The sequence below is a fragment of the Pseudonaja textilis genome, chromosome 11 (genome assembly GCF_049901715.1).
Source record: "Pseudonaja textilis isolate UNSWEBS1 chromosome 11, rPseTex1.2, whole genome shotgun sequence".
Lineage (NCBI taxonomy): Eukaryota > Metazoa > Chordata > Lepidosauria > Squamata > Elapidae > Pseudonaja > Pseudonaja textilis.
The window spans coordinates 2,988,775-3,002,845 of NC_142000.1; the positions used below are offsets into that span (position 1 = coordinate 2,988,775).

The 14,071-nt window shown below is 42.5% G+C and overlaps 1 protein-coding gene across 2 annotated transcripts in view; it reads right to left on the reverse strand.

Annotated features, from left to right (window-relative positions):
- GLG1 (golgi glycoprotein 1) overlaps positions 1 to 12,631 on the reverse strand; it is an 81,292-nt gene extending 68,661 nt beyond the window's left edge. For both annotated transcript variants that reach the window (XM_026714417.2, XM_087940413.1), the window contains exon 1: positions 12,207 to 12,631. In XM_026714417.2, coding sequence (XP_026570202.2) covers positions 12,207 to 12,608 — 402 coding nt within the window. In that variant the 5' untranslated portion in view covers positions 12,609 to 12,631. The remainder of the gene's footprint in view (positions 1 to 12,206) is intronic.
- Positions 12,632 to 14,071: the final 1,440 nt, after the last annotated feature.

Below are 14,071 nucleotides of genomic sequence, written 5' to 3' on the forward strand. Positions count from 1 at the left end.
CTGATCTACAGGATAAAGCAGTTTTCTCTACTTATTTTCAGCGTTGTTGTTTTTTTTGATTGAATGAGTACATGTGTAGTTCTTCACATACAATTCAACCTCCAGTCCCACTACAAACAACACAATTGCTGTTAATATACTAAATATTGTCCATTTCCGATCTAGAGATCGCGAAGGCAGACCCGACGTACGTGGTAGACAGAGAGGTGTGGAAGCAGTACTCAAGGACATTAGCGGACCTCGCCAGAGCGCGAGACAAACGCTGAAGAAAAAGAAGAAGAATTGTCCATTTCATTTTCAATCAAACTTTAAGCATTTGCTGAAATGTACCTTTTCTTTATGTATACTGAGAGTATTTACACCAAGACAAATTCCTTGTGTGTCCAATCACACTTGGCCAATAAAGAATTCTATTCTACTCTAAAAGTAATACGATGGGCCAGCATTCAATGGATTTGTAAGAAGCATGCGCAGAACAGAGAAGAAGAAAAAACCACTTATTGAAAGAGAATTCATCTTGAGCCCTAACTTTGAATTATATTTAAAATCTTCCTTCTTGCGAGTGGACAAACCAAGCAACAGCCTCTCTCCTCAGAACCTCAGCAATCCAAACTGGCACTGGCATCTCAGCTGTCATCTTGTGCTTGGTCAATGTGGCAAGTTTTCTCTCTTTGTCCAGCAGACGAATGCTCACTCCATCCCGGTGGCTCCTAGCACACATTCATCTGTCCCCAAATACACAGGCTTAGCTTCTGATTCCCCAGGACAATGTGATGTAGATCACTGATTTGGTTCAGGTGCAAAAATAGTCCCAGAGCAGCTTAGAAACGGGGAGAGAATCCAGACTGGTGTCCAGCTGTCACTGCTCTCACACTTCCTTCCTACTAAATATTCATTGTTTTAATGAGAAATTTAATCATCACAATGTGGATTAACCAAAGATGAATCAATGATAAATTTGTAGCTATGAGGGAGAAAAGGGTGAAAACAGATTCACTCTGTTTTACTCTTCCAATGCTTAATTAGTATAAATGAGACCAATACAGGTAGTCCTCTACTTACGACCACAATTGAGCCCAATATTTATCTTGGTAGGTGAAAAATGTGTTAATTGGGTTTTGCCCTATTTTACGACTTTTCTTGCCATGTTTGTCAAGTGAGTCGCCGCGTTTGTTAAATTAGTAACAAGTTTGTTAAGTGAATCTGGCTTTCCGATTGAGTTTGCTTGTCAGAAGGCCACAAAAGGTGAATAAATAACATGACCCCAGGATACTGCAGATGTATCGTAAATATGAACTAGATGTCGCACACCTGAATGTAAATCACACAACCATAGAGATGCTGCAATGGTCATAAGTGTGAAAAGTAGTCATGAGTCATTTTTTTCCAGTGCCGTTGTAACTTTGAACAGTCAGCATGTGAACTGCTGTAAGTCGATGATTACCTGTACATTGTTTTGATCCTTGACCAAAACCACACTTGCTAGGTGCTCTCAAGAACAGCTCTTTAAGATCAAACACAAAGACAGGCAAATATCTACATAGCACACTGTGTGTTCAAAACCATCTGTTTGTGGTTCTAGGACAAAGAAACAATATATTTTGTTCTGGTTCAAACATCAAGATTTTGGAAAGAATTTAATCGGAGGATGAGATGACAACTCTGGGTCAAACAGCAAGTGCAGAAGCCCAAAAGACTCACACTAGGGAAGATCTAGGCCTTCGGAATGGGACAACTCGGCATGGCCAACTCACTTTGGGACAACTTGCCACAGGACAAAATGTGATGGGGCAGGGAGGAGACCCAAGGCCTGAAGGGGCCCAGAAGCAAGCCCAAAGCTTGTGTGACCCAACAGAGTGGGAAGCTATGCAAGGGAGGCCTCAGTGGGCAGGAAGCCCAGCATAGCCCATTTGAGAGTAGGGGGAGGGGGTCCTGGGCCTGCACTGGGCCTTCCCACCCTCTAGGCACCCACACTCCATTAATGACCCGTGCATTTGCTTACAGCCATCACAAAGAGAGCTGGGACTGCAATGGTTGAATGGCCAGTCACAGGTACATTTTGTTTAACGAGCACAATAACTTACAACCATAATTCTGGGCTCAAGTTTGGTCATAGGTTCAAGGATTGCCTGTATTTAACAAATTGTTTTGTGCCTTACAATTTTCCCAAAATTGTAGTTCTTCCATTTTGGGGGAGGAAAAAAAACCCCTCCCTCTACTTTCAGCAAACTCAAAGTAAATACCAGATGAATGACAGGAAATGGATATAACTACAGGCAGAGACTTGAACCATATTGCAAAACTTTTCTACACACCTCATCTCTTTCAGAAGAATACTTAGCCAACAGTAATTCCAAAATCTTTAGAAAGTTTGTTACATTAGCCCCTCCTCCCCAAAAGCCTCTCTCAATTATGCAGAACGTAGGTAAAAGCTGTAACTTAGCTTCTCAAAATTTTAAGATATTGTTTAGGGGGAATATGAGAAACCGGCTGATAAACGCAGGTGGAAATATTCAGTAGACAGAAGTACAAAGAATTTGCTAGCTCTGAAATTGCTCTTTGAAGGAAAAATTAAGCCTATTTCATAGCTGAACACCACGCTGCAGCCCAAGAGATACATTATTGACGATTCTGTGCCTTTTGATACAGATGTAGCTGTTATTCAAAGAGAAGCAGAAAAGAAATTAAGCAATTGTGCATCCAGCAAAAAAGTCTTTTCTCAACCACAAGATCACCACCTCACATTCTCTGCATCCTCATTTTAATTTGAAAGTTTTGCTTAGATCAGAAATATTTTATGCTGCCAGGCCAGAATCCCATGCAAATGGGAGTGACTAATTTTGGGGGGACAAAACAGGCAGTGTGTGCAGGGACTTCCTCTAGTTAAAACTCTGTTAACAAGAATGGAGTCTGAGACTTACACACGTTTAATAATGCAGAAAGAAACCAACCAAGTCTGATTGCTTTCTGGGGAGCGTCTTCTATATATACAGATGTATAATGACAAGTGTGACTTCTCTTTTTTAAAAAGTGCTGGATGGGCAAGGTGGAAGCAAGGATGGTAGAAAAGTATGTACAGTTAATAACATTGATGTAAACGAGATTTAGCAGCCTTAAGGTTAGTGTGTTTATTATTTCAGACAGTCTTTCCGTACTTCGCATCATATTGCCTACCCCAAAAAGGGAATAGCACGTTACAGAACATAGAACGTGTACATGTATCTCTGTATGTATGATGCCAGTGCAGCTTTCTGTAGCTAACTATAATCTCAGCCTTTACTTTCAGTCTATTTCCTCCAAATGTCAGGCTCCCTGATCTCAACTCTGCTTTGCCTCCCCTGCCAGTCCTGCATTGCAAGACTGATTCCCTGAATGGCGTTTCTAAGACAGGTATTCAAAAACTGAATATGGAAATATAATTGACGCGCTGAAAGCTAGCTTGGAATAAAACTGCTCAAGCGCTCAAGGCTCCGCAGTTAAAACATAAGCATGACTCATCACCGCAGCTATTTATTACACTCTGGTTACAAAAATGCAGAGGTAGGAATGATCTGCTTAACTAAGTTTCTCTTTTTTAAAAAAAAAAAGAGGGGGGGGGGTAGGTATTCTGTTTGAGGCCACCTTCCAGCCTGATCAGCGTCTTATCGGTAAAAGGCAGACCTGGGAAGCCACAGCCATTTTGGTTCCAGATCTGACAGCTCCAGCAGGATTGCCTACATCCTGTTCGGGCTCTGTTGGAAATAGGTAACTACCTGTTTACTACATTTTTATTGGGATGTACTCATTAATGAGCCTTAACTAATGAGCTAAACAGCTGTACTAACTGCTTTAATGACTGAAACTATTCTAGGGATATTGCTGAAGAACTCCAGGTGCCATCTGCTCACTGCAATTTCCAGGCAGACAGTAAATGATAATGTCTGTCATGATAATGTCTGTCTGATCACAAAGTACGCAAAAAGCCGAAGTATTTTTTTAAAAAAAGCAAATAAACACACAAACCATTTTGAACCAGTGCTCTTTGTGCAACAAATAAACAAAATGTCAGCTCTAACTAACAATGGGGACCCATGCAAGGATTTTCCAACCTCTCTACTCAGCTGAAAGTGTATGTACAGTATGTAGAGATTTGTTTAAGGCACATATACAGAGCTTTTCTAGACAGACAAAACTGTCGTGTGCCAACTCTGTGAACATCTCACATTTGGGAACACTGCTATTGATCCCAATTTTGCTTTCCCTCCTAGAACTTTTTTCCCCGCAGTGATGATTCCCAGAATGAGACGTTCCTGTCCGATACAGCAACTGAGAAGTCTTTTACGTTATCCCTAATGCTCCCTCCATGCATAGGAAGATCACAGCTAATGGTTAATCTTCAAATCTTAGGGTGGAATGAGGATTGCTGAAAGACACACTGTAAAGCAGGAAAGAGATCACTGGATAAGAAGATAGCACAAATGCAATAAATACTTTTCTAAGTTCCTCTCATTGTTTCACATCGGGTTATCATCTGTATTATTTTCATTAGGTTAATGTTTATGCATCTGTGATCAATATTTAACTCCTTCATTAGGTCAGTAATGCTTTGAAATAAGGACGCTTCTATGGGAAGAGCTCATCCAGAAATCTGTCTCTGCAGCACAAAGCAAGAACACCAAATGTAGCAGAGAAAGCTCTTTTTTAATTCTACAGCGAAGCTTCTGATCTTCCCAATGGAGGGAGGACAGTGGAACCTCTTGAGGACTTATATTTCATTATGCTGGTTCCCTCCGAGGAAAAGAAGCATCCTTAACAGTCCTGCATTGTATTCACACCTGCACGGCTATAAATTACACAAACAGCCTTCAGGCTCAGCATGTTTATTGATCTAAGATCAAATGAAGACTTACAGACTCAATTCTCATCAACAGCCCATCTCTTAAAAATTTATCAGTGATACACAGCGCTTTCTTCTCAGCCAGACTTAAACACTGGGGTGTCCTCCAGATGTTTTTCAAGTAAAACCATCCTTTGCCACCAGCTACACTGGCTGGGATTGACATCTGGATTTGCCTATAAGTGCAAAGTCAAACCTAAATGTGAACTAGTGTTTAAATATTTTTGTCTAGACATTTCATATACATTCCCTTTTAATGTCCAGCTATTTAATTCCTATCTGGTAACACAAACAAGTCCTATATCCGTCTCCTAGGAAATAAGACCCACTAAGTTTATTATAGATGATCATAACAAATATCCAAACGGTTGCAGCAAATCAGTAGGAAAGGCTTCAACAAATACCCTAAATCATAAAATTTAGAGGAACTATACCGCTAAGGAAGATTTCTAATGAGACACATTGGCTATTATGTTTTTATTGTATCTGTACTAATTGTTGGATTAGGATTAGAGGGACTCACGTTGAAATCGATCTTCATGTCACTCCCTTCAGCCCAAGAACCAGCATGATGGTGTGGTTCAAATATTGAACTAGAAACTAGGAGGCTGCGAGTTCTAGTTCCCTGCTGCACCGTGCGCACTCGATAAGGGATCAGAGCTGCTATTGTGTAGATAAAAGAGAAAGCCATACTATACTTGCCTTGAGCACTTTAAAAAAAAGGGCAGGGATACAAAATCAACAAATACAGGTAGTCCACAACTTACAACCACAATGGAGTCTGCCCATTATGAACACAAGTTGTTAACAATCATAAAAATGAGTTGCCCATGTGACCAACTCGATTTTATGACCTTTTTTTTGCATCGGTTGTAAAATGAATGTCACAGTTGTAAAGCAAACCCATTGTTTGCTGTGGGCCATTTTGACCAAACGTAGGAAATAAATGCCCGTTTTCAGTTTAAAAAAAATGGTAAAACCCAGTCATGTGACAACAGGATGCTGCAAATGGCCATATATCCAGGCTTGTTGTTGAGCACCCAACATGTACTCACACTGGATGCTCACAGGGTGGGGAGGGAAGAGTGACCACAGGGGGAGGAAGCTGTTGGAACTTTGTAAACCAGGCTGTAAATATTCCCAGAAAGTCTATCATAACTTCAAATGGTCACAAAATGATCAGTGATAAATTGAGAACTACTTGTATTCCATTATGTCGAAGTACATTTTTCATTTTTATCTTCACAAAAACTGATCTATTAACCTGAAAACTTGATATTTTTATTTATTAAACAAAGGGCCTGAGCCTTTCTATTCTGATCTCTCAGCTTTGTGATTTTTCTTAAGCTAAAGCTCTGTATGCTTCACTGTTATTTTAGTTCCCCTGCATTTCCTTATTACTTGCCATTTCAGTCTTTCAGTTAGCTATTTATCCTGGCAAGTACAACTTGAACTTTGAAGCATGCCAGAACCACACAAGCTTTTACTTTACTTTATTGTCATTGCACCTCGTACAATGAAATCAAACACCATCTTCAATGAACATCATGACCATGACCGTGAAAATAAACACAAACACACATCCTTCACCCTTTATACATTAAACTGGAAACTCCCGACACCACACCAACACTGCACTATACAGCAGAATTCAAAAGAGCTACTGCCCTGGGGTGGAAGCTGTTTTTCAGCCACAATCAAGAACTATATGATAGCCACACAATAGATTGAAGAGCTAATAGACCTTTACATATTTTAAAAGAACATATTACTTATTAACAGAAAAGTTTTTTTTTAATGAGCATTTTTACGAACAGTACTTTAATAGGGGACACAGGGATCTAATTCCGTGTTTGCATTATTGATTCAAGCCGTCTTGAGATTTACTGAATTGGAAAGGAATTAAGGACTGGGGTATTCCTCCCCACCCCTCCTCTTGGCACAGAAGACATAGTCTAGGTCAGGGGTAGGGAAACTTGGCTCTTCTATCACTTATGGACTTCAACTCCCAGAATTCCTGAGTGAGCCATAAAGGTTCCCCATCCCTGGCCTACTGGTTTTTCAGTTGTGGGGGAAATCAATTTTTGACTTGAATGGGACTGCTTAATATACAAATGTATTGTCCTACATTTGTATATTAAACAGTCCCATTCAAGTCAAAAACCTTTATGGCTGACTCAGGAATTCTGGGAGTTGAAGTCCATAAGTGATAGAAGAGCCAAGTTTCCTACCCTGGTCTAGGTGTTCCTAATTGTGGGCTAGGAAACAGGCTTAAGAAACCAGCTGGCCTCTTCTACGGTTGGATGCAGGGAAAGAGGCTGTCTTTAAATATTGCTGCTTTTCCTCATTCATAACCTGAACTGCAGATAAAAGAAAGATCTGCAAACTCTGTTATTATTCAAATGGTGACTCCAGCCTCTTTGCCTGTTTTGCCCGCAAGACTAAAGCTTAATTTAGTCTACAGCTGTTTCCCAAATACCACAAACAAAACTGATCACAGCATGAAGGACAAGAGGGGAAGCCATAAAAAATGAACTATTTAGGCACTGCCTTCCTTATTCATCAGAATTTGAGAATGCCAATGCATCTCCTAACTTGGAAGAGAAAAAAAACAGAAGATGATGAACTATGGCCTGAAATGAAAAGCAGCAGCATTTGGGTATAATGTGTGTTACGTGTATGACACTGAATCCTATCTGTACAAAAACAAGTCCTGTATCCAGGCAAGTAAAAAATCAAAACTCATGTTTTATGCTTTTATCCAAACTATCCCAGTAACAAGACCATCTAAATAGATCATTCCTTCCTGCATGGTGAGAAAGAGTTGGCTCTCTCTTTGCTGTTGATCAGATGAGCTGTGAAGATCTTCACCGGGTCCTGTGGCGAAGGAGAGAGAGACCACTTGCTTCCTCATGCTTGCCATCTTTTATCTTTTATTGATTTCATTGATAATTTCTAATGTCTGATTGTTGTGAGTCATATAGTTTTTCGGTTCCTGTAGCATACAAGTTTAATAAAGTATTGTTGTTAAACAAATCAACTATAATTCAATTATTAACCTAGTGCCAATTATTTCAGAGAATTTACAATATAATGAGATAATAGCATTTAAACTTTTTCAGGTTTTTCATAATTCTTTCTTGAGCACCTTGTAAGAAGCCAAATGACATGGAACTGACACGAAGCAGGGGGTTGGACTAGAAGACCTCCATAGTCCCTTCCAACTCTGTATTCTGTATCCCCTTCCCATGCAAAGACTGCTACTGATCCCCATATAACAGCAAGAGATTTTAGGAGTTGTTGTCCGACATATCTGGCAGTTGCAATTTACGGACAGCCAGATTAAATGTTACAAAATGCTAGAAAGACATATAAGAACAAACACTCTTCCATTCTCTGGGGCTTCAGCTGTAGCATGACAAGTCTCTCTCTTCAGCTCACAAAACTGTCATTGGATTTCCTACAGGAAGCACATTTCATATTAAATCCTAACCAGAAGCATTTTGAAGGACTCAACCCATTTCAACTTAAAAGATAACATCTACTCTGAGGTCTTGGAAACAAGAGAGAGAAGTGGTGTCTCTCAAGAAGAGGCTTCTTTCTGAATGTTGAACTTCCCCGTCTACCTGGACGAACTGGCCTTTCTCCAAGTATTAAGAAGGTCCACTAATTCTGCTTCATCAAAATGATCAAAATACACTTGATGTTGCCACCTTGTTTCTGATAACGCAGCCATCACAAATATCCATAGAATACAGTGTGGCTTAAAAAAAAAAGTCAAGGTGACACACAACCTGCAGACACGTTTCTCTACATGCTATAGAGAGAGAAGGGCGGAAGCATTTTCAAAAGATCTCCAAGAATCAATCACAAAAAACTATGAACAACCACTGGCACATGCCAATTTTGTTACTGGTTTTTAACTCTAGAACAAACTTGCCAGCTACTACAATATTCTAGAACACACAGTACAGCAGATGGGGCATTTCATAAAGAATTCCAGGCCACAAAAAGAGTTACACAATTGTATCCTTTAAGTTCTGGGGTATTCCCTGAAATTCAGTTCCCTAGCCATTCAAGTTCCTTCCAAACTTTCTTTCTGACAATAAGAAAGCAAAAGAACAAATTTCAAAACTTAGAAATATCTTCAACTGACATGTCTGTGCAGTTCATATCATATCTACAAAACTAACTATAAAACCAGAATTCCTCAATTCACTGGTGTCATAAAAGATTTAGGCAGCCAGAGCACCTGTCTCTCTTACCAAAGAATCCTAGGTACCTTGGAGGTCTTATAATTCACTACAAGTTCACTAAGACCTACTGTTTGAACAAACAATCTAGAACTCAGGATGCAATTCATCCCAATGCAGCATCCCAATGCAGGTGAATTAACATCAGAACAGGTGCTGCACTTAACATTAAGTTACACTTCTCTGGGGTACACGGGGTGAAAAAGTAGTTTTCCTGGCCCCTCCTGCGAGCACCAAGACAAGGGCAACGTTAACACTAATTGAGCCTTACGTTGCAACTTTTAGCGGGGAGGGGATCATTTGGAAGTCTAAGATAAAACTGAGTGTTCAAATAGTGACTGCCATTACATTTCTGACAATTCATAAAAGAACTTGCACGGTGTGTGTGAGACCAATCACAAAACCACCATTTACCAAGCAGAGAACTGGCAAGGTTGCCTTCCCTCATCCTTCTAGCCTTCTGAGATGCTGTCTACCAACCCCACTTTCCCAGTGCCCATTCTCGGGGGAGAGGCCACTGTTCCAAACAATACACTAAAGCACAACTTAGTTTTATTTCCTAAGGACATTTTGAGGCCCACTAGAGGCATTTTCCAAATAGAGATATGAGAGCTGGTGTTTTATGGAAAATTGCGTTAAATGTCTCTCTGCTTTAATTGGAAAACCCAACAACTATATCAAAGTCTGGGAAGGCAGGCAATCTGGTGGACACCAAGGGAGCTAGCCGTCTGCAAGCACACAGCTATTCACACTGATTTCCTCAGTAACTAGCGATTCCTTCCACATCACTTTTGCTTCCTTTACCTTAGTTCAGCCGGAAAGTGAAACATTTCCCAATTCCAGAAATCCGCCCACTGTGGTTTTTGTATTCATGGTTTTAGAATGAAAAAAAAAAATCAGGAGGAATCTGGTAAACACCTTTTCTGACTAACAAATTTGACTAAAAGGCGCTAAGCTTTTGTAATAAGCCTTTTAATAAAATGTGTTAGAAAAAAGGCTTCCAGACTCCTCCTGGTTTTTGGTCACTGTAAGACTATAGCACAGGTTTCCTACAATGGCAATGAAAGGAAACCCAAAGTAGTCTGCAGATAAAAGTTGTCAGCACACTAATGTAACCATTAGTACTGGACACTTTTCTAACACAATAAACAGATACCAAACAAATAATTCCACATCAGAATCTAGAATTTAGAAATAACTGGCCTGCTTCACACCAAGTTAAAAACCTGTTTGTAAGCCTTATTTTTCTTTCTAGTTTGATTATCCATGATATAATTCAAAAGAAAACTAAATTAAGTTGTGCTATGTGCTGATCAGATTCTTGCCAATACTTACAAGCAGCACCATCGCACCTGAACATACAATAAAAATGCTGCCCATTTTGTGACTGCGATCCCTGAAAGTAAACCCAATGAAACAAAAGACATTATTCTCCTGCTTAACCAAACTCAGGATTCCATGTGATCAGGTAGTAAGTGTCCTTTTTAAGCAAAACATGGTTTCTTGACCCACAGAATGTCTTCACTTCTTTCAAAAAATTGAGGACAGATTGGGAAGGAAGAGAAACCTCCACCTCATGAGTTAAGCATGTCTTCCCATTCGTACACTCCGTCAAAAATTACAATCTTTTTACGGAGACTTTTTCAAATGTTGGTATTATTATTAAAAGTACCATCTTACTGACTTCACCTCACCCAACTGTTTTGAAGTTATTCAAATATTTGGAAAAAAAACCCAACAAAGAAAGACAGCACAAAGATCAATTTCAGCTTTCTCAGGTAAAACCTATCAAGCTTGGCTGGTTTGTCTCTTAATCTAGAGCTCATTCTTCGTTTGCCTATTTCACAAATTGCCATACTTTGCATCCTTACAGATGGAACACTGTAAGAATAAAAATGTGAAGTAATTTCTATTCAGAAGAACTGGGAAAGGCTGAAACTTAGCTACAATCATTTTTAGAGCATCACAAAACATCCAAATAATAAACCTTTCAATTTAATCTGTGTAGCATAGTTCATGTTCCTTTAGAAATTACTTCTATTAAAATCAGTGGTTTAAAATGCCTAAATTCAATTGTCTATTCGGCTAATCAAAGTTAAAAATCAACCTAGTCAGTAAGAATAAACCAGTGGATGATACAACACTAAAAACTGGAAAAGCTGATACCCCCATATAAGCTTTATAAAATCCAATTTCTTTTTCTTCTTCTTTAGCAGTGGGATAATGGGCCCTTTTTTTTCAAAAAAAAAAAAAATTCATCAGGGAGATGGGAACCAATCTTCTATCCTTACTGCTGCTTGAATGAACTTCCAAAAGTTCTGATGAAGATCCACAAGTGTTTCTGGGCCAAGCTGCAGCCACCTGACTTTGTCAGCCCCTGTTCTTTGGGGGACAAACAAGCACACCCAAAGAGGAAACAACTTCGGCGTTTAGGGAAGCGTCTTTCCCTGGACCCCTGAAGACAACCTCGCTCTGCCTAGGCCAAAACCTCATAGGTGGGATGCTGGGTCTACCTTTGCAGGGCTAGATCCGTCCAAGGGAGGCTCTGGGCAGCACAGGAAGTGGGGTGGGAGAAACCCCCTGTACCAGGAGTGTCCAAGCTTGGCACCTTTAAGCCTGGAGGACTTCAACTCCCAGAATTCCCCAGCCAGCAAAGCTGGCTGGGGAATTCTGGGAGTTGAAGTCCTCCAGGCTTAAAGGTGCCAAGCTTGGAGACCCCTTCCCTATACAGAAATGCCCCCAAGGGGGCTGCACCCTAAAATCCACAGCGGGACCAAAAAAGGCCGTTATCAGGACCTCTTTTGTGCCCCCACCCCGGGCCGTTTCTACCCACCCTCTGGATCCCGACGTGTCCCAGGACGCTCGGCCAGTAAGCATGCCCAAGGAAGCCCAAGGCAAGGGACCCTAATGCCCGCCCGAGGTCCCGTCAAGCCTGCCTAAGCCAGCCTAGCGAGGTCCCTTGCTAATCCACGGCCGCCTCAGGAAGGCCTGGCAGCCGGGTGGTCGCTGCTGCTCCGCCTCCTCCGCCACCCCCTTCCCCTCAGCCCGCCCCGGGGTCCCTCTCGCCGCCCGCTGACCTCGCGCACGTCCTGCAGGCACTCCAGGACGGCCAGGTTGTTGGCCCAGCTGTGCTTGGGGCAGACGCGCATCACGTCTTCGCGGCACACCGGCTCTTCCGCCAGCTTCCAGCCGCCGCCGGAGGAGCCAACGCGGGACGCCCGCCCGCCGCCGCCGCCGCCGCCGCCCACGGCCGGCCCGAGCTGAGGCGCCTGCTGCTGCTGCTGCTGCTGTTGCTGCTGCTGCTGCTGCTGGCCCTGCGGCTGGGCCCCCATTCCCGCCTGCCCCTGCGGCGGGAAGGCAGCGGCGGCAGCGGCCCCGGCCGGCTGAGCCCGTGCCGACCCGAAGGCCACGAGGAAGAGGAGGAGCAGAGGGCCCGGCCCGCGGCGGCCCCGGGCCCCGACACGTCCGCACGGCGCCATCTTGGATGCGACTCCTTCGGCTCGGGCCGCCCCGCCCCCCGCGACGACGACGACGACGACGCGGAGACACGCCCCCGCGTCCTTGGCGCGCGCGCGCGGCGCCACGGGGACGGAGACGGGCGTTTCGAGGGGGCGGGGCTGCGCCTTCCTCCGTTGCCGTGGCAACCGCCGGGCCTGCCGAGAGGTTCTAACGCCCCGACTCTTGCGCGCACGCGCGCTCTCTCGAACTGTCAGGGCCAAAACTCAACGGGCGAAATGTTGACCGTCGCCCGTTTGACATTAACGAAACGGCCGCGGCAAGAACCGGTTGCATTCGCTGGCTCTCTGGGAATGCGGGTTGCATCAAGCCTGCCTTTCAACCGCGGTTTCTTGTTGAACTGTTGCAGATCACAACGGCTGGGTTCGCCTTCAGCCGAAAAGGAGTGGCGGGGGGGGGACAAAACACCTGGGGGCTGTTTCGGAACGAAGTGCCAGTTGATCGCTCTGTATCTTGAGTACTTGGGCTTCTGGGCTGCCCAAGCGGAAAGCCCCTCCCCAGGTAGCTTTGTCCTGATTTGCAAACTCAGCCAAGGTTGGCTCATGAAGATTGGCAATATTGAATGTGGAATAGGAATAGGAAAAAGAACAAGAATAGAATAAGAACAGGAATAGGGAAAAGAATAGAAGTCTCCAACCTGGAAACTTTAAGACTCGTGGACTTCAACTCCCAGAGTTCTCAGCCAGCTTTGCTGAATTAAGAAGAATGGAATAGGAATAGGGTAGAATAGAATAGAAACAGAACAGAAATGCGGATAGACTAGGAAAAATAATAGAAGAATAGTTTACTTTATTGTCATTACATCTCTACAACAAAATTAAATGCCATCTTCAGTGTACATTATGACTGAAAACACAAACACACATCCTTCACATTCTATTCTATACATCGAATTGAAAACACCCGATATTGCATTAATATTGCAGTAGAATTCAATAGAGTTCTTTGAATTAGAATCCAATAGAGGATCTTTGGCAGGGTGTCCCTAGAACTCAATATAAAAAGTTCACAGTAAAATGATACAATATAGGAATTAGTATGGCAAGACCGCACTATCCCAAAATCTAAGCCAAATTCTTCCAAGAGCTCAATTTTACTAGGTATTTGGAAGGCTATCGGTGTTGGTAGCCTTTGGGCAATGTTTTCCAAGTACACAATTTTTGATGTGTTTGCTACCTTCCACAATTCCCCTGGCTGAAGAATATTGGGAGCTGAAGTCCACTTAATTTAAAGGTGTCAAAGTTGGGAAATATTGTCTCTTGGAAGGCTTCTTTACAAAACACATGGTCACGACAGGACAATAGCTTGAGGTGTTCTCAGCATCCTCACTTCATGAAAGAGATGACCAACAACCATAAGTGTGTTGGCTATGTCAATTATGGTGGAGAAAGCTGAAGCTTCTTTTTTCCTGTTTCTGCAGGGAGAT